This window comes from Neopelma chrysocephalum, unplaced genomic scaffold, assembly GCF_003984885.1.
Source record: "Neopelma chrysocephalum unplaced genomic scaffold, ASM398488v2 Primary Assembly neopelma1_94, whole genome shotgun sequence".
NCBI classification, from domain to species: domain Eukaryota; kingdom Metazoa; phylum Chordata; class Aves; order Passeriformes; family Pipridae; genus Neopelma; species Neopelma chrysocephalum.
In genome coordinates, this window is record NW_020897756.1 from 684,573 (window position 1) to 711,162 (window position 26,590).

The 26,590-nt window shown below is 51.7% G+C and overlaps 2 protein-coding genes across 2 annotated transcripts; one reads left to right on the plus strand and one right to left on the minus strand.

Annotated features, from left to right (window-relative positions):
- Positions 1 to 26: 26 nt before the first annotated feature.
- GDAP1L1 (ganglioside induced differentiation associated protein 1 like 1) lies at positions 27 to 13,413 on the plus strand. The gene is made up of 6 exons (XM_027693936.1): positions 27 to 457; positions 3,318 to 3,510; positions 6,813 to 6,986; positions 8,814 to 8,911; positions 9,034 to 9,148; positions 12,018 to 13,413. The coding sequence occupies exons 1-6, from the start codon at positions 278 to 280 to the stop codon at positions 12,359 to 12,361; spliced, it is 1,104 nt and encodes a 367-aa protein (XP_027549737.1). The 5' UTR covers positions 27 to 277; the 3' UTR covers positions 12,362 to 13,413.
- Positions 13,414 to 19,219: 5,806 nt separating this feature from the next.
- Positions 19,220 to 26,373, minus strand: FITM2 (fat storage inducing transmembrane protein 2). The gene is made up of 2 exons (XM_027693912.1): positions 26,199 to 26,373; positions 19,220 to 23,645 (listed from the first exon to the last, which is right to left on the minus strand). Exons 1-2 carry the CDS (start codon positions 26,369 to 26,371, stop codon positions 23,000 to 23,002), a joined length of 819 nt encoding a protein of 272 aa, XP_027549713.1. The 5' UTR covers positions 26,372 to 26,373; the 3' UTR covers positions 19,220 to 22,999.
- Between the last annotated feature and the right edge of the window lie 217 nt (positions 26,374 to 26,590).

Genomic DNA, 26,590 nt, shown 5'->3' on the forward strand with positions numbered 1-26,590 from the left:
AGCAGGAGCCTCGGCTGCTGACTCCTCTGTTGAAGCGATGCCTGCACGTTTCCGTGGGAGCCCCGCCACGAGCGGGGACGGGCTGCGAGTCCACCCCCAGCCCCGCCGGCGCTGCCACCACCCTGCGCTGTGACCCCGGCGCCCACCGCCCCGCGCTGCCCACCCCGGCCGGGCAGCTGGAGCTGCCCCGGGAGTGATGCTGCTGGAGGAGCCCATGTGATGCTGGGCTGGCGCCGCTCGCTCCTCGTCCCTCTCCCGCTCGCTCGCAGGCTCTGTCATGGCGACTCCCAACAATGTTACTCCCACCAACTGCAGCTGGTGGCCCATCTCGGCGCTGGAGAACAACGCGGGGAAATCCACGGAGGGCGAGGAAAACCAGGACCCGACGGACCCCGCTCTCAAATCCCAGGACAGATTGGTTTTGTACCACTGGACCCAGTCCTTCAGCTCACAAAAGGTAATGAAAAACCATCGCTCGGCCGGGTTCCCCGGGCGAGAATCACCTCCAGTCTGCAGGACATCCCTTTGCCTCGGGAGGATGGATGCACTTGGGGAAGAGCGAGGGGCTCAGCCCCGGGGGCTGGCGAGGGCAGCAGCGTGTGGCCGGGCAGCTCTTTGTACCTTTTAACAGCATCTGCCCGGGGACAGGGATAGGGATGGGGATAGGGGAGCTCGGTCAAATCCTGCCTTTGTTTTGGGATCACGGCTTGCACCGGGAGCCGCCTCGGCTTTGTGCTCGCTCGCAGCCCCACACTGGCGTGGCCGGGAGCGCAGACAAAGGCTGAACCGGGCCCCGGGACCACCCTGATGCTGCTGGGAGAGGGGAGAGGCAGCCCCGAGACAGGCGCGCGTCAGGGAGCGGATCCCGGACCCCCGCACGCAGCGATGATTCACCCCTGACACTGCAGCAGTGCCCTGGAAATTCTATTCCCGGGGTGCCCCCGCCAGAAATCCCGTTTTCCAGACAATAGTAAATGCTCATTTTGCAGCACGGCAGCTGTGTAGCAAACCCAACCTTCTCCCCAGCCCCAACCCCCCAACCCCCATAATTCCCATGCCATTGATATACTATACGGAGAACGGGCTATTCGGAGGGGTGGGGGAACACCAAGTTCCCCGGTGCAAGGGCCTCCTCGAGCCCTTCAGCCCAGCGGGAAGGCGGGGGCAGAGGGGCCCGTTCCTGCGTGCGGGCACAAAGGAGGGAGGATGCCCAATGCAGCAGGGTGGGTGCACAGGGTCGGCTCCACCGCCGCCGGCAGCAGGGGACCGATGGGCTTCGGGTCCGCACTGGCGAGGGATGCTCGTGGTGCTCCCCACCCCACGCCGGGCTTGTTGTTATTTTTTGTCTTGTTCATTTGGCCGCCAGCGGCGGGGAGGCAGCGGCTGAGGCACTTCTCGTGCTGGGTTTCCTACAATCGGCCTCATTCTGTGGGGCAGGGGATAGGCCTGGGCAGGGCAAAGGGCAGGGCAGGGGACAGGGCAGGAGACAGGGCAGGGGACAGGGCAGGGGACACCTAAAGCCACCACACCTGCTGGCACCTGGTCTCCAGCACTGTGTCAGGCTTTGCTTTTGAGGTCACTTGCAAGGAAAAAGCACTTGCTGTAAGGAGGAGGGGCACAAGCTGGTCTGATGGACATCACAGGGTGGGGAGCAGCGGGGCCTCTACAGGACCCCCATGCACAGGGGGTTTGCTTGGAGTCACCTACAGGCAAAGCTTCCCCTGCTCTGCCCCGGGAGCCGCTCGGAACCACCCTCTGTGAGCACAGGGCTGTTTGTGGGAGCGACTCTGAGCCCCACCAGGACCTGGCCTTGTCTGCAAAGGGATTTTTGGAGTTTTACACAAGATGCCAGCCATATCCCAGTGCTGTGGGGACTAGGAATGTATCACCACCCCTGTCTTGCCCTCAGGCTCTGGGGTACCCTGGGAGCCTGCGCTGCCCTCATGCCCAGCAGCTGCCTACTACCAGGCCTTCAGCCTCAGCTCCTGATGGAAGAACAGGGAAACACAGGGAGCTTGGGGCTGGATACCCCAGGTGGTCCAGGCCAAGGTTTGTTTATCAGCTGGGAGGAAAAGGCCAAGTTGCAGCTGAGGGATTCAGGCTGTCTCTTGTTTGACTTTAAAAGAAAAAATTAACTTGCCAGCCCTGTGAATAATTAATGACTAATTCCCCAGGAACTCTGAAGTACTCATAGAAATGCTTATATATGTTAAGTTGTATTTTTAGCTGCTGCTAGTTGGATGAAAACAAGCGCTTTTCTCTCATTCAGTGTTTCTGTAAATCGTGGCTTTCTCACATCCCCCAAGGGCTTTTTTTTTTGTGTGTTTGACATACTTAGTTCATAATGGCCAGGTTTTATAACCCAGAAGCCTAAAATGCCATCCCTGAGTACATATTCAACACCATGTCACACACAGAGCAAAGCAGCCGGATCAGCCCTGAGGGCCAGCAATTGGGATGGGGATGGGGATGGTGTCCTACATCCAGCCCCACTCCTGCCTCATCCTACCCTTCCACAAGGCTGGACTCAGCTTTCCCACCCATGAGGCAGGTGGGTGCCTCCCCAGCAGTGCTGCTGGCTGGCCCTGGGCTGGAGGAGGACAGGGGAAGGGGGAGGCAGAGAGTTTGGTACAAGAGCTGACTGTGGGTGATGCCCTCGGGCTGGAAGCAGCATGGAGAAGGAGGGGGAGGAGGAGGCATGCTGTGTGGGGCAACAGGGGCTGCTTGAAATTCCCCACAAAACAGAGCCTTCTCCCTGCTCAAAATGTGCTGCCAAAGCCAGAGTCCACTCCTGAGAGTGGGACATACCTGAGTCAGCATCCAGGTCTCCTTCAGCCAGGCAGCAGGACCCACTGGGTGCAAGTGTGAGGCATAACACTGCTGCAGCCTCTGCTCCCTACTCTTCCTCCTCCTTTTCTTCCTCAGGTATGTGCTGGGATCCACAGCAGCATCACTCATCCTTCCCATCTGGGAGGGATTGGCTCTCAGTCCTCTATCCCTCCAGCCCCTCTGCCTGCCACGCAGTCCACCAGCCACAGAGGGAGAATGGTCCATGATCCTGAAAAGATAGGATAGGGTTGGGTATCCTCTCCTTGCTGGGAAAGCAAATCTTTTCTTGGCTGCCTGGATTTTGCAGCTGTCCCACGCCAACAGCTGCTTGGCTCCCTGCAGCAGGAGCACATGTCCTGGCACATGGTTGTGCTTAAGCTGCAGGGGAGGGTCTGGGGGTGCCATGGGGTGGTGGTGGGGCACTGAGGGCACTGGGGAGCAGCTCGTTGTGTGGGGCTGAGCCCTTTCTCCCCGGCCTCTCGCCCCAGGTGCGGCTGGTCATCGCAGAGAAGGGGCTGCCCTGCGAGGAGCGGGATGTCAGCATGCCCCTGATGGAGCACAAGGAGCCCTGGTTCATGCGGCTCAACCTGGGGGAGGAGGTGCCCGTCATCATCCACAGGGACAACATCATCAGCGACTACAACCAGATCATCGACTACATGGAGAAGAACTTCACGGGAGGTAAGGGAGGGGTGGGCTGTGTCTCAGAGGAAACTCAGGTCTAGCCCAGATGCTGTTTGCCAAACACACCCACTTTTTACTTCGAAGTTTCACCTTCACCCCAGAGGAGCAGCAAGACACCATCTCTCCGCAAGCTTCTGTGTTTTCCCATGAAATTGAAGATTTTCCAGCAGAAATCCCCAAATGTCCTGTGCAATGGTGCGAGAGGGTTCTGAGGGGTGCATAGCTGGGTCCCCCTTTTTCCGCCTTGGAAGCCACGCTCCCAAAACAGACCATTTCCATCAGTTCCCATGGTGTGTGGTGGCATCTCACCAGGGCCAGTGCTGGGGCACAGCCCACGGGAACATTTCTGGCTTTGGTCACCTTTGTACTTTGGGCTTTGGCAGTTGTATAAAAGTGGCCGTAAGAGGCTGGGGTTTAAACAGGGTGCTGCTGCCCCTCTCCCCTTCCTCAAAGATCCCTGGGCTCACTGGCCCTGGGCAGGGGACCCTGCTGTCCCTGGTGCTGCTGTGCCTCAGAGAAAACGGCCTCTTTAAGAACGCAGCCAGCGGTGCTGGGGACCATGGGAGGATGATGTGACACAAACCCAGAGGAAGGGACAGCCAGGAGAGGGAAGCTCTTATTCCCCCTGGAGCAGGGCTGCAGGCAGCGGCCGGCTGAGCCCAGCTCTCCCCGGGGTGCTGAGACAGCGCTCACAGTCGTTTGCTCAGCTGCTGTGGAGAGCAGCCCCTCCCTGGCATCTCGCACCCCTTTGCTCTCCTTTCCCCAAACCTGGGGGCTGGCGGGCTGGGACACCCACCAGGGAGGCTTCAAAGCTGAGCAGGGAGCTCAGGCTGTGCCATCACGACGTTCGCCCCAGCATCCATCCCCCTTGCAACAGAGACATCAAAAACATCTCAAAATAGCTCCCGAAGCAAGGGCGCCTTGCCAGCTCAGCTGCTGTCCTCTCCCGGCCCCGCCACCGTGCTGCTGCTCAGGGGAGGCACGGAGCTCCCTCAGCAGTGGGGCAGCAGGGGTGGGCTCTGTCAGGAGCATCCCACACCAGCAGCAGGTCCTAGGGAATGGCAGCTGCTTTCCCGCCCGGCAGCGGTCCCGGGACCAGGGAGTGTTGATCCACAGGGCTGCGGTCCCTGCACAGCTTCACCTGGTCTCTGCAAAGGGCAGGTGGTCTGACATATGTGACAACAGGCTGTCCCCAGCAGGAGGGGGACACAGAGCTGCCCGAGCACTGGGAAACTCCTGACGTTGAGATTTTGCAGCCAGGTGCAGTTTCTTACCTTTTTGCTGAGAAATGGAGAGGGAAATCTCCAGGGAAGAGGGCCCAGAGCATCGCTCCCTACTCCATGCTCTGCTCCAACCATTGCCCAGCAATGCAGCTGGCAAAAGCACTATCAGGATGCTGTGGCATTAGTCCAAGAGGGAATCACCCACCTCGCAGAAACGTGTAGAGCTTGAAAAGGCCTTTACAAGGTGTGTTTTCTGAGGTATATTTTCCCCTGGGCTGGGAGCATGATCTCTTCAGCTGCTCACACACACTGAGGGTCAGCTATCAGTAAAGGGCGGTGTGATGGGAAATTATTTCCTTTCCCCAAAATAGCAGTGAATAGTGCCAATAAGCCACCTTTGAGGGTGTTTCTCACTTGGGCACTGCCCAGTAGTGCCCAGAAACCACCAAAAAGCAAGGGTCTCCCTGGGCAAGGGTCTCCTCCAAGGGCTGCACCCACTTGCACGGCCCATCACTCACTGGCTGTATGCAACAGCAACCCATACATGCAGGCCTGCCATGGCATGCAAAGGCAAGTTGAGCACCATCCCACTGGAAAACCTCCCTGGGACACGCTGAAGGACGCAGGCCAGCAGCCAACACGCCACGATTTCATTGTGGTCACTCTGTCTTCCTGCCGGACGGGGCAGGCACCGTGGATGTGCTGCTTTCCAGCCTCTGCCCCGGCCCTTTGGTGCTGGCCAGGAGCCCTATGGAAGGAGCACGCAGGCTGTAGGTCAGTTATTATTATTTCATTCATCCAGTGGCTTTTTTTGGATGGAAAATCCCCGCTTGGAGAGCTGGAGCCCAGGCAGTGCAGGCACCAGGGAGGAGCTCCCGAAACCTGCCCTCGCTCAGGGGACAGGGACGCTGGTGCCCGACAGTGGGAACAACTCCATGGAGCCTTGCAGCTGAGACAGTCCGGATCAGAGCTATGAGGAGGTTTGCCATGCAGGAGCTGCCAAAATTTCCCTGGCTCCCATCCATCCGCGGACACCGGCGGGCACGAGGACAGCAAGGCGAGATGTGCATCCCTGCCAGGAGGGCATTGCTGTGCCCCCTGGCAGCAGGGCTGGGCAGAGCAGAGCTGTCATTTCAGGCCCTGAAAGAAGGGGCTGGATTGGTCACACCTGCCAAAGTCCTTCTGCCAACGTGCCCTGGCTCAGATGGAGGCACCAGCACACGGATGGCATGTGGGCAACAGATTCACTGAGTCCTGGTGGCAGACTCACTCACCACCTGTGAACTGCTCTCTGCAAACATCATAAATGTTTATAGTCCCATTAAAAAATGGACCTGGTGTTCGTGGGGGAGACAAGAGCAACACATCACTTGCTGTTGTGTCATCTGCCGTGTATTTTGAGCTGAAAATGTAATAAAAAGGGCACGATGCAAACTGCCATCCGTGAGAAGTGACTAAAACCCAACAAGGCAGGGAGAAGCAGAGCTGTGTGGGGTCAGGGATGCTCCTGCAGCTGAGACACTGGCTGAGCATAGAGGGAAAATCCACTGGACTCCTTTGGTCACCCTGATTGCCCATTTTGGGATTTACAAGGAAGCCCAAGAGAATGAGGTACCTCATTGCCACTGGTGTAAAGTGAGTGTAACTCAGGAGATCCCAAACTCAAACCCCAGTCTTTTAGCTCTTTTCTGCAGAACAGGAAGATTTTGCTCCTGTTCTAAGAGATGTGAAATCACAGCGTACAGATTCAGGGGCTGCAGAGACCCAGGGCTTCCTACACTGACCCTCGGGGACATGGGGGCTCTGGGGCTGGGCAGTGGCATCTGTACACTTCCCTGTAGTCCCGTGGGTTTGCCCATCTCTGGGCATGGGCTGGATGTGCTCCTGGACAGGAAGGGCAGTGGGGAGAGGGCAGAGTGCGGGTACGGATTTGAGTGGATGCACCGCCTCAGCCAGCCCTGCTGGGAGGTATCTCAGGCAGCACTTCTCAGCGGTGTCCAGCGCAGGCTAATGAGCCACTAACGAGAGCCTGAGCACCGCCGGGTGCCACTAACAGCTTTCCCTTTGTCCTGGCAGAGAACGTCACGCAGCTGATCCCGGAGCCGGGCAGCCTGCTGCACTCCCGCGTGCTGCAGTACCGGGAGCTGCTGGACTCGCTCCCCATGGATGCCTACACGCACGGCTGCATCCTGCACCCCGAGCTAACCACCGACTCCATGATCCCAAAGTACGCCACCACTGAGATCCGCAGTAAGTCGCCTTTCCAGCAGGGCTGCCCAAGGCTCCCAAGCTCCCTTGGGCTGGGATTGGTTCCACAGCCCAGCCAGACACCCCGCTCCTGCTCATCGCCCCTTTCCACCAATGCGGGCAGGGACAGAGCTGGGAAATGGCAAAGCATAGCTGATCTGAGAGCTGCAGGCATTCTGTAGAGGCTTCCTGACTTGGGGGGTGTGGGGGCTCCTGTGGGCATGCACGCTTCTTCCCCAGCTCTTTTTGGGGCACAGGAATTAGTCCCTCTCCTCCCAGAGCTCTGAGGGCAAAGGCAGGAGAGCACAGCCAGGCTGAGTTGCAGGCTGTGGATGAATCGGCATAAGTGTGTGTACCTGACCTTCAAGTGCTCATGAAACATTGACAATGCTTAATATAACTCCACGGCAAGGATTGCTCCTGGAGAGAGTTCCTGGCCAGAAAAGCGACCTTGTCGGGAGGGTATTGGCACGTCCCACGTCTCTCCCTTCCTTTAGGCTCCAGCTCCAAGTAGCACCCATAGAAAACACCGTTCCCATCCCCATCCCTTCAGCTGCCTGGGTCCCAGATAGTTCCCCAAGGTGGGATGTACTCGGGCACAAAGAGAAATAGGCAGTTCCTGAAGTGTAGCTCATGGTCTGCCCTGCCTCTGCTGGCACCTGTCACAGACAGATCTCCTCATGTCACCAAGTGTCACCTTCACCCCCAGACCTTGGGCAGATGCAGAGCAGAGCTTGTCCTCTCCCCAGAGGGCACTGCTGTGATGGCTTCAGCCCGTCTGCCTCACATCACCTCCCCAGCACTCTGCTGAGATCCCTAAACGTGTCTCCTTGTCCAAACCTCCCTCACTGGTGGCATTTTTCCCGAGCCAACAGAGGGGCTATGAGCAGGTCCGTGGGCCCAAGGTGCCCTTCCTCCCCAGCACATCTCCTGCACCCAGGTGATGACTCAGCTGCTCTGTTGCAGTGGGTGCTGAGGAAAGTCTATGTAGTTGTGTCCCAGGGAGAGGGTGAACTGAGGGCCAGGCACTCCCAAGGGGAACTGTGGAACAGTACCAGAATGATATCCAGGTTTCCATCTGAGTTGCAGCCCCAGGAGAGCTGGTTGGCAGCCTTAGCAAGCGCAGGCTTGAAGGCTTGTGGCATAAAACAGGGAGTTTCACCATTTTATGGCAGCACACAGCCTGCTGCTGGCTGCCTCCCCAGCCCACCCTGGCACCTCCTGCACCCTCACATGGGCAGAGCCAAGCCCTCATTGGAGGGAACAAGGAGGGAGAGACAGATGGTCCCTGGCAGGAAGACATTAGCCCAGCTTCGGGTAATTTATGTTGTCTCTAAGGTGTTACTCTGCCTCTCATATTCCTTTCTCCCTTTGCTCCTTTCCCTCCGTTAGCTCCCTCGCAAAAAGCCCTTCCCATCCTCCCCATAGCCAGGGAGGGAGGAGGGTGAGTGTCTCTCCCATGTTCCCCATGGGCTCCTCGCCATGGAATTGCATCCCTGGACACCGAGCCAGGGCGGGACAGCTTCACTCAGGAGGGAACATCCCCTCCTGTGCCACTGCCTGCTGCACTGCCCCACAGCCAGCAGGGAGTGGATGCCAGGGCTGACAGAGCCACACACCCTCAGACACTGGGCAGTGCCCCAGCCACCACCCTGTATGGCAGTATGGCAGAAGCAAGCCATGAATTTGTCCCAGTTCGGCTCTCTGGGGTGTTTTTCTTGGTGGTAAAACAATATTTTAATGTAGGACAAAGTGCTTGGCTATTGGATACAAGGTCACCCCAAACCCTGCCAAACACAGCCCCCAGCCCCTCTGTCTGTCTCCCCCCAGGACATTTAGCTAATGCCAGCACAGATCTGATGAAGCTGGATCACGAAGAGGAGCCACAGCTCTCTGAGCCCTACCTCTCCAAGCAGAAGAAGCTCATGGTGAGTGGATCAAAGCCACACTGCTGGTGGGGGGGACATGACCCACGGACCTGCCGTGGGTAACAGGTGCCTTTTGTCCCTGCATCCATCCCTTCCCCATCCTAACCCTGCTCTCCACCCAGGCAAAGATCCTGGAGCACGACAATGTGAACTACTTGAAGAAGATCCTGGGAGAACTGGGGATGGTGCTAGACCAGATTGAGGCCGAGCTGGAGAAGAGGAAACTGGAGTACCAAGGTAGGCACTGGGCTGTATTTATGGGGTGTTTTTCCACACGAGGTTGAGGTGCAACACCAGGAACAGCCAACAGCTTTGTGCCTGATGAACATCCCCCATGGGGAACCACTGGTGGGTCTGGGGCTGCCTCTGGTCTCTTCTGGTTTGGGGTGCACTGATGTCATTGCAGCCATTCAACTTAACATGCTTACTAAACTTACTAATCTCTGGCAAACCACCCCTGCACCCCTTGCCACATGGGATAGCAGGACCCCTGTTCTCACAGATGCTCTGTGGGAGCCCCGAAGTCATTCCAGGGTGGTTTCAGGCCCCCTCTGCCCCAGGGAGGTGCTGAGAGCGACTGATGCTCTGTCTGGTTTAGGAAGCAGCAGGCTGGCCCCAGGCACTTGCACCAGGAGGAGCACAGGCTGCTGAAAGTGCAGGGCTGGGGACATGAGCTGCAGCTAAGCCCCCCCTGGCCACAGGGCTGTTGCACATCCCACATGGAACACAAGCAGGGAAACCAAGGGAGCTGAGGGGTCCTGGAGCGGTGGGAGCCTTTATGGAACCTGCGTCACACAGCAGCGGGGGGGAGAGAGCGACACCAGCCATCCCTGACATCAAACACATGGTGCTGGTGCCTGCTGAGAGTCACCCCAGTGGCCTGGCAGTCAGGGGTGCCTGGGCACAGCTGGGCAGAGCTTGTCCTGCCATCACCCCGGGATGACGCCATCCTCCTCCCGTCCCCGCTGCTGGCAGGGCTCAAAACCCCCGCCCTGAGAGGGCTGGCAGCTGCCAGATCCAGAGCACAGCCCAGCCACAGTTAATCAGGGGACAGCCCCAGAGCTGCCCCTGCCCTCGGGGACAGCCTGGGCCGTGGGGAGCCGTGCGTCACGCTCGGGGCTGCACTGAAGGGCCCTTGGAGGTGCCAAGGCCGGGCACTACAGGGCACGGGGCTGAGGATCTGCCAAGAGCCCTGATGTGTTCACAGCAGCCCCCTGTGTTGCTCTAATTTCCTCCAACACCCTCATTAACTGATCCAAGGGCTGGGACAGCTCAGCAGAACTCAGCCTAGCGAGGTGTCCTCGGAGGACATCCCAGGTGCCCGGAGCAGAGGGTGGCTGCTGCTGGTGCTGCCAGTACCCGGGTGCTCCACTGCCTTCCATCCTTGCGTGCTGCTCCTGCCCTCTGCTCCGGGCCCCAGAGGCCCCCGCCGTGCCCAGGGCCAGGTCAGGATCTCAGCAGTGGGCACGAGCACCAGCCCTTTGGCATCGTCCCAGGATCTGCAGTGCAGCAGCTCTCCTCCCACGCAGCCCAGGCTGCCGGCGATGCAGGCAGGGCAGGGCAGGCGGGAGTGGGGTGGGAGATGCTGCAGGAGCACTGGGAGACCCCTGCCACGGGTACCCCATTCAGCTGGCACAGGCTGATTTAGGCTGGGGCTGCTGTGGATGCAAAGGGGATGAGTTGCTTTTGCCTGTGCTTCTGCCCCACCTTAGTGCTGGGAAGGGCTGCGAGGGGCTGGGGCATCTCACAGCCGGGTCCAGACCTCAGCAGCAGAGCCAGGAGGGACAGGGGTGGATCACCATCCTCACACCTGCTTTCTCAGTCCCCTACAGCAGTGTCTGGGAGTCAGGCAGCCACCTCAGCCCCACTCCCCTCACCTCTGAGCCGCAGCACCCGCAAGGTCCCTCCGCACCAGAGAGGCTCTGGCTACAGCACCCCCACAATTCATTAGTCACCAAAAACGTTTATTGACTAATTAGGCACAGGCAATCTGTCCACTCGGGCAGTGCCTCCAGCAGGATCAGGCAGGCTGCCAAGCAGCTACAAATGAGGGTTGCTAATTACCCGTAAGTGCCCTGGCCTGGTCCTGCAGGCAACCCTGAAGCACCAGTGCCTCCACTGGGGTGCAATACAGGGGCCTCTCTCCCCTTCTGTGATATAATAGCCACAGGACAGTGGAAGAGCCCCAGAATTAAGGATTTGGAGCAAAGCTGGGGGCTGAGGCTGGATGGGACCAGGTTTTGTCCCTCTTCTGCTGTTCTTCCTTACCTGCACCTCCCTCAGCTCCATCCTAGTCCTGCTCCTCAGTATTGAAAGGGCACTGAAGGAGTGCTTAACAATCCTGGCCTGAGACTGCTTTTTCCAGCCTAACAGCAGTTTGGTTTATTTCTAGATGTCTCTCTGGTGAGGTTATTTCCAGTGTCACCCATTATCAGCAGCCTTCAACCCCTTGGTGTCTTTCTTCATGCCCCGCACTCACATCCAGCTCTGCCTCCCCCAAAAGCCTGGCTTTTGGCACAGACATGCTGCCAGTTTTGGTGTCCTGGAGCAGGGTCCCTAGTGCAGGAGAGAGAACAAAGGCAGAACCCCCCCAACAGCACGCAGGGAGAGCAGCCAGGCCAGCCAGCAAATGGTTTTGATTCCTGAGGATTTCTTGCATCCCTAAAATAGGACAAGTTGACGTGACACTCCTGAAACAGCTCCTGGTGCAGCCAAGGGCAAACACTGCTGCTCTCCCCCAGCACCAGCACAGCAGAAGGGGTCACTGCATCTTCCAGGGCTCTTTTCCAGGGACCTTCTGGGTACAAGAGGATGTCATCTCCTGCTGCTCTTGACTTGGGGGAGAGGCAGCAGAGCCATTTTGCAGACAATGATTTGTATATTCACTTGAGCTATAAACTAGCATCTCATATTCCCAGCTTTACGATCCCACATACCCTCTATCCCATAGGTAGATGGGGTCTGATCTCTTGGTCCATCAAAGAGCTGGGAAAAAACATCCCAGAATGAAAACAAATGCTCCTGCCTCCAGGGACCTTTTGAGCAAGGCTTCAGGTGCCCACCCAAGGGATCCTCACCTTACCTGCTCTGTCTCTTCTCTCTCCAGGGCAGAAGTGTGAACTTTGGCTCTGCGGATGCGTCTTTACTTTGGCTGATGTCTTGTTAGGAGCCACCCTGCACCGCCTCAAGTTTCTGGGACTCTCTAAGAAATACTGGGAAGATGGCAGCAGACCTAACCTACAGTCCTTCTTTGACAGGATACAGAAACGCTTCGCCTTCAGGAAAGTTTTGGGAGACATACACACCACGCTCCTCTCTGCAGTGGTACCCAACGCCTTCAGGCTGGTCAAGCGGAAACCCCCCTCCTTCCTTGGAGCCTCCTTCCTCATGGGATCTCTGGGGGGAATGGGATATTTTGCTTATTGGTACTTAAAGAAAAAATACATCTAGTGCTGACTGCTTGGTGTTTAGTTTGGTGTCTCTGTGCTGTGTGAAATTATGATGAAGCCTCAGTAACTGTAATGAAATTTGAAGCAAGGTAATGAATAATTATATTGTTTAATGTAACATTCCATAGTCTAGAAGTAGAAACCTATATTCAAGGAAATAAGACAACAACAACAACAACAACAACAAAAAGTGTCAACTTGTAAATGCCTTTTTTAGGTTTAAGTGTTCAACTCCAGTGAGAGGCTCAGGGGTTCACATGCCCACTGGGAAGCGACGCCGCCTCCGGCACCAGCTGGCTCCAGTGGGAGAGACAGGAATCCCAGGAAGCTTCCCAACACCCAAGTTGACCAATGGGACTTGGATACTTGGTCCTCTACATTTGTGTTTCCAAATTGTTCACCGGCCACATTTCACACATGCAGGTAGTGGGGACTTTCTTCTTCTAGAAGGTGTCGTGTTGTCGTGCTCGGAGGCTTTCCTGGGAGCAGGGTGCAGTAGCTGGTCACAGTCAAGGTGGATTTCCGTTCTTCAAGTATCCATTTTTAAAATTATTTTCATTGAAAGGAATATTTTTTATTGAGCTGCTCTTAGAATGTATCCACTTTCTACGTCTGGTTTCGGTGGGATTTTTTTTTTAAAGGGATTTAATGTCTGTCTTTAACTGCCGCACTTTTTTCTCAAGATAAATCATTTTGACTTCCATCCTGAATTTTGGCACACGAAGGAGTTTATTGGTTTAAGCCTTTTGGCTCCGTCTCTTGAGTTTTCCTTCATGGATTTGCAAAGCATCTTTCACCGACTGAGCATCTGTGGACTCTGAAAAGTACAACCATTTTCAGAACTTTTCAGCACTTTCCTGAAGGCGCTTTGGCTTTCTTCCATCCGGGACTCCTTTCTGTCGTTCCCTCGCTGTGTGTTTTCTTAGGGACACTTTGCACAGAATCACATTGATGACTTTCTTGTGCCTTTTGCATGCTGGAAAGAATAACGGGCCTCACTGCTACTCGTGCTTTGGAAACTGAGATCCTCAATAAACCATATGGGAGGAGTAACGGCCTCGCATCTCTGAATGTGTTCCACATCCTCCTCGTCCCAGTGCAAGGCGTGCCCAAGGGCAGCAGGGTGTGCAGGTGGTTAGTGCTTTGGCTCATGTGCTGCACTGGTATAAAACTCACATGGAAACAGTATGTATTCTTCTTCCAAGGCACTCATTTTTGTAAGCACTCAGCCTGCTGGGATCTCCTCTGGCTGGCTTTCCGGGCACTCCAGTGATCCCTAGCGAGCCATGTTGCACCTCCAGGCTTGGGAAACATGTGCCAAGTGTGGCTGAAATAATATGAAGTCCATTTGCCTCCGACTCAAAAGTTATCTTTGTGTATTTGAAAGCAGCAAGCTTTCCCAGGAGATTTTAATACAACCCAGCAGCCACAGAACTGGGAATATTTGGCAGGAATTACAAGGAATGAGCATGTAGTGATTAGACAGTGCAAAACACATACATTTATACTGTGCTTGTCACAGTTGTGTGGGCTGGCCTGACATACTCCTGGAGTACAACACTCTGTGTAGCTGCAAAGGCTCTGTGTTACCCATGTTACCCTCCTGTGATCAGGGCTGCACCTAAAATTGGTGGGTGAGAACCCTAATCCCCCATCAGCTCATGCACCTGCAGCTGAGGCTGCTGAGTGAAACCTTGCAGGCACACATCCTCCAAAATACATTCAGTGTTTGCTCCATGGTACCAATGACTTCAGAAGAAAACAGTTATTTCCCTTCTTTTTGAAGAGGGAAGAAAGAGGGTGCCCTGAGGTCACTCCTTTTGCTGAATCTGAAAGAGGCAAGATGAACTATGTGTCATCATCTATTTGGTCCATTAACTGATCCTCACCTCCCCAAGGGTTTATAAAGATACACAGACATGAAACCCTTACCAGGACTTCATCCTTTTACCTTTGTCCGTTGTCCTACACACACATTCCCTGTTGATCTCCAAAAGCTGATAAAATGCACACACCAGGTGTAGAAAGGACTATTAACAGGGTACTAGGCCAGGAAACTCTGAGGGAAGGAGAGCAAATACTTGCTCCATTCCCAGGATTTTAGCCCAGGAATGAGGCAGAAGGAAGCTGCTTGGCAGGACTGCTGCTGGTCACTTTGCTCCTCGATTTTTTTATGTTTTTTTTTTTTTAACCTCAGAATAAATTTAAAATCATGGAGCAAATCAGAACTAAACACTGGAGAAAACAGGTGTTGGTTTTGCTTGGAGCACACTGTTAAAATATGACTGTTACAAGGAAACCAGACACATCCAGCAGCTGGAACCAGGCACGGGTTGATTTAGATCTGTGTGTGACAGCTCTCACCTGTGCTGCACTGTGTGCTGCTGGGAAGCCACAGATGCTGTGGTGAGGGTTTTTTTTACAAGTTCTCAGCTAGGAATAGTCACTAACAAGCCTTTGTTCTGTACCAAATTAAAAAGAAAGCAAAAATTGGTGCCACTCCCAGTCACTAAGCCTTATTTCCCTGCCCGGGTAATGAAAAGGTAGCAGGACTTTGCTCCAGGGAAAAGCAATCTGTGAGAGCAATAAAAGACAATTACTGTGGCAGGCAGAGGCTGGATTGATGTACAAGACCCTGCTGAAACGACCGGGAGAGGAATGTCAGTGCCTCGATCAATCCAGATTAGCCAGTTGCTATAAACAGCCCTGTGGTGATCACAGGCTGTCATCATAAAAAGCTGGTCTTGCTCTGGCTGATCTCAGCCTAATCAGACCTTTTCTGCTCTAGTTCCACTGCAAAGGGGAGCCCACCACCCTACCTGGCCATGAGCCAGGCACTGGCCTGACATTCACTGCCCAGGGCACACTCTGTACACAGAAATATGAAAATGATGGCAAAAATCTGTTTTCTCACTCCAGGACTTCACGCTTTGCTCTCAGTAAGGTGTGGGGTAACACCAGCCCTCGAGGGGTGAGGCTGGAAGGTGAGGCACCTCAGAGGTGCTGTTTTATATTTCAGACACCAGAGGGAAGGGCTCCTGCTGCATCCTGCACCAAACACTCCTGTGTGCCTGATCCCACCCCTGTCAGGGTCCTTCTTAGGCTTTACTCTAGAGGTACTTATTTACCCAAGCAAACTTTTATCCTTAAAAATCCCTGTGTTTTAGAGACAAATGTGCCTTTAGGTACCTCAGGGCTTTAAAATCTGTATCTGTGCTGAAATGCGAAACTTTTAGTTATCGGGGGGAAGAAAGTCAGGGGCTTCATGTCAAGTTTAAGTTTCATTACACGGAGTGGGATCACAGGGAGTGGGCTCTCCCTCCTGCCTCCCAAGCCCCCTGTTTAATGGGCTCCCAGTGGTCACATTTGCAGAGCTGCAGCTTCCGAAATCCTTTTACTCCTGCGGGATTTGCTCAAAAGGCTCAATTATGAAAATTAAAAACGTTGTTGTCGATCTCACAGCCGGCTGGCAGCTTTTCTCCTTTGCTTGGCAAGGGATGGGGAAGACCTCTCCATGTAGAATAAAGGATTTCTCCACCAAGCTTGCCAGAGGACAGAGAACACTGCACGGAGCCTGTCACAACCAGCCAAATAAATCGAGATCTGTGGCTGCCTAAGCATACCTAGTGACCATCTGGTGGCCCTCTCAGAAATTATTTGCTAAGTCTTCCTCTGTTTCTGAATGAAAAACACCATCCTTATCACCCAACTGTAATTTCAGAATCCAGGCTAATGAGGGAAGAGAGATGGTGTAAGGGCTGCCCCTTCCAGTGAGGGGAAACTTTCTTTCTGCTGTGAAAATAAATGAGGGATTTCCCCACATAAGGATGGCAGACAGAAAACATTAAAGCTTGTGAAAATATTTAACATCAGGTTGTGTTTGGTGGCATTCACTGCCACCATTAAGATCAAAGCCAAAACCACCCAGACTGGATCCACAATGCAGGCAATGACAGCAGCTGAATTTCTCAGGCTTCAGAAAGATATATGGGATTAAAATAATATAAGATAATATGAAAATAGTATTTTGAGAGGGATAGTATAAAATATAATATGAGATTAAAAACTAAATAACCAAAGAACTAGTAAATCATGGACAAACCTAAGAGCCAACTACAGTAAGCCCCTACCTGCACTTACTTGTGGCATAGCAGAGGATAAAAGGGCAATTTCACATCTGTTCACACCATCAGCAAAGTTGTTCTTGCTACACAAGTCTGCAGAAAAAAAAGCTCCTGCCATGGTGGGACAGAATAAAGTCCCCAGTCCTCCCCATCCCACCCCATCCCATCCAGTGCCCAGAGAAGAGTTCAAACCCACAGGTATGAATGAGAGTGAAAACATCTGTGTATGTGGTGAACAGGAACAGATTTGTATCCCTGAAGGATTTCCGAAAGCAGGACCTCAGTGGACAAATTGTAGAGGTTTCACACCAAGCCATTCTAATTCTGATTATAAAATTATAAACAGTAGCAAAAACACACAGGAACTTGTATCTCAGATGAAGCACATTCATGACAGACATATTTCCTGTTATTTCTCTCAGGCTGATCCCCAACTGTGCCCAAATGACATGTTCACTCTCATTGTCTTTCCTTCTCCTTTTAACACGCTTTCCTCTGAAGGATTAAACAGAGAGAAAGCAGCCTGCACTGAACAGCTCCCAGTGAAAGCAGGAATACCAGACATGCCATAAATAATGTGGATGCAGAACTGCTCTGTCAGAACACAGGTGTCCATCCCTGCAGCAGCTGTGGGGACTGTGCTGCTGGCCAGGCTCTACCTGCAGAGAGAGCAGATTATTTCTGCTTCCACGTCACTTTGGTGCTGAAGAGCATCAGTGAGCGAAGTGTCAACCTCCACCCACTCCTCGGGAGCTTGCAGTAGGTTTTCTTCTTCCTTTTTGTCCCGTCTGCACAGTGACCTACTTTCAGCCCCGTTTTTCTTTTCCCCTCTGTGCTGTGCAACCCCTTTTCTCTCTCCTGCACTCCCTGATGTCCCTCTCCTGTCACAGACAGCCGGCGATGAGTGACCACCTTCAGGGACGTTTCTGTTGTCAGTGGACACAGCACCTCCCATTTCCACCTTCTGAGGATGAATTGCTAATGAAACGAAGGAGATGGGATCTTGCTAAAACCCTCTTATCAAACAGCACAGATCAATGGCTTAGAAAACATTTCTTTAAAAATAACACCATCCACCCCCCTACTTTCATTGCCTCCTGCCTCAGCCCTTTCCTACCAGCACCTCATCTCTCCAGCGACCTAAATCCTTTTTAGCTCCAGGAGAGTTATCCAAATAAAGCTACTTTGCAATCAGAACAGAGTGTAACCAGGTTTGAGGGTGCTGTGTAATGCTGCAGGCAGTTCTTGACACAGAACCAAGTATCCTGCATAGTTAAGTGCTGTTTTGCACATGCTCTTTACATCACAAGGTCGTGTCACTCCACCACCCCCCTCCTGAACACTCTATTTTCGATTACCGAAAGCAATTTCTTTCCATTCCATGCCCTTGGAACCAACCACTACACAACAGCAAACAGAGAGGATGCTTGGCCACAGGAAAAAAAAACAAACAAAAAAGCCTGAAAACAAACAAACAGAAATCCCCAGGAAACAAAATAAACAACAACAAAAAACCCCACTGGCGTAATTTTTTCTCTTAACTTCCAAATCAGGACGATCAATAGAAAAAAACCCATATATACTTAAAAACCTTTTGCAGGGCTTTCTCCACCACTGAGCTGAATTCTCCTCAGTGGTGAGTCAGGACGTCACAGATACAGTCACACCACTTGTCACCTCCCGGCACAGTCCCCACGGGACGGGGAGGGCTCTGCAGGCAGCGCAGGACGGGGGAAGGCACTTTTGAAGAGCTGACATTTACCTTGAGGATGTGCCTCGTTATTGCTCTGGCACCGACCGTGCTTCCCACGGATTAAAGGCGTTAAATGACACGGCTGAGGGAACACACGAGCCAAAGCCGCAAAAAAACCGAACCCAGGCTGGACACGGGAAAAGACTTTGGAGATGTGTGAGAAAAACATAATCATCAGCTGTATTTATTCTTGTTCCACACTTTCCTGTCTTCAGCCTTCAACACTGGGGAGATCCTCAGTACAGCTGCAGATCTTCTGCTGTTGGACACCTTGTCTGGAAAAGGGTGATTTTCTGAGTGATGCTTTAACGTGATATCCAACCCTCCTGAAGGGCTGGTAAAGCTCTTCACCTACCTCTTAATTTCTGTGCCATGTTATAGTCCCAAAGCTTTATGGAGAAGTTGCTCAGCTTCTTCTGATGCACGTGGCATTGCCTGTGTTTTGTAATGGGCAGGAGGCAGTTTAAAAATAAATAATCTTTCAGACTAAATATTACAATTACATAATTGGCTGAAATTTCATGGCCTGCACTCAGCCCTGACAGTCACTTGCATTTCTGCTCTTCCAGCTTGTAACCTTTATGCTCTCATTCCACAACTCATTTAAGCACTAAGGTACTCTTCCCATATTCAAATTAATAACTTCCTGCTAAACACGAGGGTGAAATCACCCTTTACTGAGGAGCAGTGATTACTCCCCAATGACAACAGTAACTCTACTAATGTATGAGCTGTACTGCCACCTCTTTCCTTCCCCAAGCTCAAGCACATCAGGTGTAGTTCTGCTTCAATAAATGAAGCATGTGCTATTTTCCAGGTAAACACCATTAGAGTGACAGACCAGCTCTGTTTAACCACAGCTAAACACGAGTTCAGAGTCACAACAGCCTTTTTTCGCTTCTATTAATTGCTTTCATCTTGAGCTTTGTCAAAGTACTTAAAAGAAGGGAAGGCAAAATACAGAGAGAGAGCACACATCAAGCAGAGGTGAAGAGCATTTATTACTAATCTGTGCTCCAGGAGGAGAGATGAAGCTATGAAAAGAAATAATCCCAGGAAAAAGGTTTCTGAGCAAACGGAGATAAACACAGGCTGATCAAAGAGCTGGAAAAGGCCGATTGCAGAGAAGCTGCAGGGATTTACTTTAAGCTACAGCGGAAAAATCAGATACTGTTTCACTGAGAGAAGTGACCATGGACTTGTGCTCACAACTAAAGGCTGATTTTCCAAATATTTAATCTATCCCAGCAGCCGTTACAGTTCTTCCCATTAAAGTGCACCTCAGGGCATGACTGGGTGTTTCTCACTCTCAGGAGTTTCCACACACCAAAACAGAAAACAGGATTCTTTTTCCTTTTTGCAGCCACCCACAACCTAAGTCTCAGCACACACAAATAAATTGGCAAACGGGGAATATCATTTAGCACCAGCTGAAGGAGCGTTCAGGGACCAAGTTTGCTCTGAACAAAGACTTTGAGGAAGAATCAAACCCTGGGCTCAGGTGTGTTTAAAGCCTGAACTGCTCACGTGGCTCTTACGAAAGACCTCAACTTTCCTGTTTGCTGGTCTTGCCTCCAGTGATGCAAACACTTGAAAGAGTCCCAGGTAAGTGAAGAGTGAAATGAATCCTGAGCCAGTTACTCATCCCACTGTGTTCCAACCAAGGCTCCTCTCCTTGCTGTTCCCAGCAGAGGAAAAATTTTAAGGCATCAAGACTTGCCTTGGCCACATCAGCCAGGCCAAATGCTGCTTCTGTGAAAGAACTGTGAAACAGAGCCCAAAAATAGGCCAGACACAGGCAGTGAAAAATTAGCAGACAGATGTTGAAATAAATAATATGCTAGAAAGATCTTGGGAGACAAAAATTCCCTAAGGAATTCTACAGACACACAAATACAGCTCTGTGGGAATAAGAGGGATACTTTAATGCAGAAAAGCAAAAAAAATAAAACAACTTAGAACATAAAACAAGTCAGTAGTACCTGTTGACAGCTGATTTGTGTCCTTTGGCACAGGACACCAAATCCAGCTGCTCCCAGCACTGCTTCTCTGTGGCTACAAACCTGTTGTAGAGGCTGCATCTTTATTTTAATGATAAAAGTGCATTTGGGAGAGGAAAGGAAGTCGGACAAACGTGATGGGAAACATGTGAGCAAGAAATTTGCAACCTTTAGTTTCCAGCTGAAGTGCAAGGAAGCAGATTCCCACTCTGGAATAGAGTCAAAAGGCACAAAGAAAGGTCTGGAGCTCAAGGGAACCCTCTAAGACAAGAGCTGGCACACGGTCTCTGGGTACTGAGAGAGACACCAAGATTTCCAAACTCATCAGCATTCTCACAGCCCACGGGAATTTTCCCAGATATTTCACTGGGTTAGGCTTTCACTTTGCTACAATAAACCACTGAGCATGTCCACGAAATGAGCTGCCTGGTGTAACAGGCCCACATTGGGAAACCTGCTTTAGTCAGCCATGGTTTTGTTCTGTTTTGTTTCGTTTTATACCCTGCACTCCTGAGAGCCTGTGCTCTGTTAACCCATTCAAATACTGCAGAATTATCAATGTCAGTTGGATCAGTTTGTCTCAGCACTCACAAACACACAGGCAGGCTGGATCATCCAGGGAAATGAAGAGCAACTGCAGCATCTTTACAGATATCAGAAGTGGATTCTCAAAGACACAAACACTGATAAAGTTTTCAAATGTTTTTCTTTCATTGTTTAAATAAAAGTTTTGAGAATAACCGCATCCCACGTTATTTCCATTAAAAAAAATAACAAACAATCTGTATGACACTGGTTAAAGTGGACAGAAACATCCACAGTGATTGCACAAAACGTTTGTGAAAATGAACATCATTTCAGCAAGTCAGTTGGTTTAAGCAAACAGCATTTCCTGTTCCAAGGGCTTGTCTCTACAGCAAAGTTACATAAAGATAACCTAAAATAGAAACTTAATGAAATTAATCAGAAAACCTTCTGGGTATATAATCCTTTTTCATGGTGAGAGTGGCTTGAGGTCTATCTTAACTCTACTGGGAGCAGGCTTACATTACATCAAAAGAATGTCTGCAAATAAATTAGCATTGTTCAAACAAATTTAGTTAAACCCAATATGAGTTAATCAGTGCAATTTTCAAAGAGTCAGCTTAAAAGGCAATTTAATACAAAAACCAAGAGGAACTTGACAGAAAATACACAACCCCCTGGACAGCTTCTTTCCAAGAGGTGATTTGTTCTTCCTAAGGACACACAACAACTCCCACTTGCCACCGAACTCAGCGGGAATTCCAGTGAATTCAGCTCTGCTCCGAGGCAGAACCTAGCGTGGAACCAACACTGCTGCATTAACTGCAAATGCTTCCACTCTCTTGCTGGAAGAGACACATGGAGATGGCAAAATGTGCCAAGATTAACCAACAGTGCCTCACACCCTGTATTGAGCAAACAGTCACCCTGGAGCCACCCCAAGCCCGCTCTGGGGTCAGTGCAGGTGACAGACCTTGCCCACAGACCTTCCTGGCTGTCTTGCTCATCACTGTCAAACACATTTTGTGCAACTGCATCGTGAATAAGCCTTTGTCATATAATAAAAAAGCTTTTCAAGATAAAAACTATGCTAAACATCTAATTGATATGTTGAATCAACCCATCTCACCCCTATTCATTATCTAGTAATAGTGTTTTATTCAGTAGTGGGTTTCCAGCCACATCAAAAGTGGCCACAGCTTTATGTGCAACCAAAATTAAGTAGCTTATTGATATTGCTGGATAAGCAAGAACAAATATTGCTTCAAGCACACTCTGCTTTGCAGCTCCCAGGATAAACAATGCATTTCACTCATTACCAAGCAGGCTATTTGGGAAATAGCAGGCTAAGCTAGCTTGTTCAGAACACCAGAATTTCATTGTTCTTCTAGAAGAAAGAACAAAAAACCAAAGCAATTGCTGTAGCAAAGTGTGCAACTCTCTAGATTTTTAAAAAATTAAAACCCCAATCCTCATAACTAGACTTTTTAGCAAAACTTCAGGAAGGAGTTTGTTTTTTTTCCTCTCAAGAATAAAATCACAAAATATTGTCTCTACTTCACCTAAGGAGAAAGTTAAGGCTTGTTTTTTCAAGAATTTCCTTTTCAGAGGCAGGCATGAATTTAAATCACAGTCTGCTTAAGACATTACATCTCAGATTTACTCTCTGTTGCAGGAGGTGCAGACAGCTATGAGGCATTTGTGGCAAGTTAGTGTTTTTAACACTTGAAAACACAAGGTGTTCCAGTTTCACAACAGGACTGCTTTAACAATTGATATTTTTGCAATGTCATCATTAGAGCTTTCCCATAAGGCAATATAAAGAGGAACATTATTAAAAAAAAGTATGAGGTTTGGATCATCCACAATATTTTGACGTGAATCAAAAAGAAAGAGGGAGAATTAATTGTGATCAGTCAAGCTCTTAAAGAGCAAAGGTCTCTGTTGGCCTTGGGTCTGCTCCTTCATTTATTAGTAAGAGAAACAGATTCAACTTCTGATTTCTTTGCTGACAATGCCAGTCATCAGCTCCTAAACAAAAGCAGACATCTTCCAGTACCAGGTTTTTTTTCTCCCAAGGAAGAAGCTCATTACCACCTGCCAGCCACTGGCCAGTACAGATTTGGTTTCCTCCAACCCATCACCTTGCTCCTTACAGTGGAAATACAGTAACCATTCCTACATTCAACTACTCCAGTACTGAAAGCAAAATCCAAACTATTTTAAAAAAAAACACTTTATCTGCTATAGCTGTATTTCTTTGAACTCAAAGGTACATTTGGTAGAGGTAGTCCAGGAGAAAAGGGTTTCAAATACCAAAACCTGTACGTCCCATACCAGCCCGACAGACCTATTAGCACACCGAGAAGCTTCTGACTGAAGTCATGGAAATACAGGGCAGTGCAGAGGAACATGAACACCCAGATCACGGTGAGGAGACACAGGGAGACGAACAGCACATTGACCACCACGCGCAGCCTCGAGTTGTGGTCCATGGACAAGCCCTCCAGCACGGCCACCTCCTCCAGGATCATCAGGGCGCAGTAGGAGAGCAGGAAGCAGTGCCCCGAGATGTCGAAGCCGTTCCAGACCCCGCTGTCCTGGTGGCATTCCCGCTTGGTGGCGTAGAGCCGGGGGGTGTTCTCCCCGGGCTTGGCAGGGATGGAGCACTCCCCGGTGAGGTTCTCGATGTAGATGAAGAGCTGGGTGCAGCAGAACCACACGGCCGTGCCCACGGCCAGCGCGCTCAGCCGCCGCAGCACCAGCAGCGCGCTCTGCGGGCGCCCGTACAGCAGCTTGGTCCGGGCCAGCTGGTACGTGGTGAGCGCGATAAAGGGCAGCAGCAGCCACAGGGTCCAAGCCCAGGCCACCTTCACGAAGTACCTGCCAGAGACAAAAGGTGAAAGAGAAACGAGCACGTGTGAGACGAGCGCGAGCGAAGCTCCACAGCAGCTGCGGTGCTTCGAGTCTTCGAGATCAGCGTTAAGAACCATCTAAACGAGACACTTGTGCCATCCGCCCGAAGTACAGTGTGGCTAAAATCTCAACTCTCTCCCCAGTGCTTCCCCGAGGCCCAACACCTGAACACTTTCCCAGCCAGGTCCTCGTCCCCCAGGCAGCGTTCCCCTGGCCCCAGAGCCCTCGTTCGTTGCAGCAGACTTGCAGTTCAGTTTTGCAATCACTTCGACCCTACAAACCTGCTCAACTCTGCCCTACTCAAAATGCAGCTGCAAAGGATGTATTTTTAGCTTGCCACCCTGACCATAGTAACCCCTCCTCTGACCCTTCCTCCATCTCAATTATCTTTGCTTCCAAAGCCCTTCAGAACCTCAACCTCTTAACACTGAGACAGTCAGAAGGGCTGGCTCTTTCCCCTCCCTAATCAGCCCATGAAGCTTTTCCTCCCTCATGTCCTTATAAATAAATGAAGCAGCACAATGTTCCTCTGCCATCCTCTCAGCTGCTGAGAGCTTTCCTTTGGCTTACACAAATCCTTCCATCTCTTAAATTCACTCTCTGCCTTGAAAATTTTTCTGTGATGCCCATAAAATCTTGAAAAGCAACCAATGATGTGCTCCACTGTTTAGCTGGAGACAGCATTGTGTAACTGGTCCTCTTTTCAAATCTTAAAGTGGAGCATTTGCAAGTGAATTTACTAATGAGTTAAGGAGGCCACAGTCCAGGATTTTCTTTCTCCCATCAGCACCTTCCACTGGATTTTGCTTCCTATCGCCTGGTGGGAAACAGGAACTGTGCAGCCCCCTCATCACCCAGCACCTGGTTTGAAAACAGAGACAGCTCTGTGGCTGAGCTATGGCCAGACACACACAGTCATCATTTAATCCTCACCTCAGCATCAAAGACAAAACCAAGCAGGACTAGAGCTCTGTATCTTCCTTAAGACCCTAACAAAACTGCCAGGGCCTTGCCCAGGATTTTGAGGAGTTCCTCCTTCATTCTTTAATTTTACAGGAGAAGTGACATCTGTGCGGCAACTACAGCTGCTACCATGGAATAGTAATTGAAAATAAAACCCCCATTTTATTTAAAAGCAAAATAGGCTTTACTTTCAACTTTACTGCTGACAAACCGGCAGGTAAGTAATTTGTAGAGATAAAAACTTCCTTCAGGAACTGTCAGTGCAGATCACCTTCCTCTGTTTAAGAGGGAGAACTGAACTGTGGAATGCTTTTACTGTAAGATCAATTTTCTCTAACTCTTCCTGTCAATGCTCTTTCAATCACACTAAAAGCAGCTCCTCTCCTACATGTCACCAAACAACAAATCTGAATCAATAAAGTACAAAAATCCCCAAGTCACGGGGGAGAACAGCAATTTTAGCTTCACTTTCTGACCTGGTACAGCAGGTACAGCACACGTGCTCTGGCCCAGCTCATCACTTCCTCCTGCCCTTCCAAAACGTTCAAACGCAGTTTTGCAGAATGACTAAGCCAGTTAAGTCGTTGCCCAAGTGCTAAAAGAGGATGGCTGTCACTCTGCTTCTAGGAAAGATGTTAAAGGGGGTGGTGGGGCACTGAACAGGCTCCCCAGGGCAGTGGGCACGGCCCCAAGGCTGCCAGAGCTCCAGGAGTGCTTGGACAACGCTCTCAGGCACATGGTGGGATTGTTGGAGTGTCTGTGCAAGGCCAGGAGTTGGACTCGATGATCCTTGTGGGTGCCTTCCAACTCAGCACATTCTGTGATTCTATTATTCTAAAAGACTTACTTTCTGCAGCCCAGAAAATTATTTTACAGATCAGTTCACTCAAACACGAGGAATTACCTGGGAGTTACAGAAAGAAAAAGAAAAATCCTTCCTCCCCCCACCCTTTCCAATAAAAACCGAGCGAGAAACCCCCCCGACGTCTTCAAACCTCCCAGTCCTGCAGGTCTGGGGCGCTGAGATCTCACGGGAACATCCATTTGAACCACAGAAACGCCCATTTAAAGCCCAGAAACACACTTTTAAAGCCCAGAAACATCCATCTGAAGCACAGAAACACCCATTCGAAGCACAGAGACACGCATTTAAAGCACAGACGCATCCATCTGAAGCACAGAAACACCAGTCTGAAGCACGCAAACATCCATTTAAAGCCCAGAATCACCCATTTAAAGCCCAGAGACATCCATTCGAAGCATAGAGACATCCATTGGAAGCACAGAGACATCCATTAGAAGCACGGAGGCGCACATTTAAAGCACAGAAACACACATTCGAAGCACAGAAACACCCATTTGAAGCACAGAGACACACATTTAAAGCACAGAAACACCCATTTAAGGCACAGAAACACCCATTTAAAGCACAGAAACACCCATTTAAAGTACTAACCCCCCTCACAGCCCCGACCCACCGCGGGTCGCGCCGAGCCCCGTGTCCTTCCCGGACCCTCCCCAGGTCCCACCGCGGGCTCCCCCCGGGCCCCTCCTCACACGTTGAGCGGGTTGCGCTTGTTCCGCAGCGGCGTGTCGGGCACCAGGTCGCTGTCCTTGAGCGCGGAGCCCAGCAGGGCGATGGCGAGGAGCGCGGCGGGGAGGCGGCGGCGCACCCGGCCCCCGGCCAGCGCGGCCCGCAGCCACCGCCCGCAGCGCTCCAGCCGCTCCATGGCGGGTCCGCCCGGGCCACGGCTCCGCCGATACCGCCCCCGGTACCGCCCCGGTACCTCCCCCGGTACCTCCTCCGGTGCCGCCCCCGGTACCGCCCTTGGTGCCGCCCCCCGGTGCCGCCCCGCGGGCGCCCCCGCCCGGTACCCGCCGGCACTGCCCGGCCCGGACCGCCCCGCGCCCTCTGCAGGGACCCCGCGGGAGCGGATCCGCGGGGATGC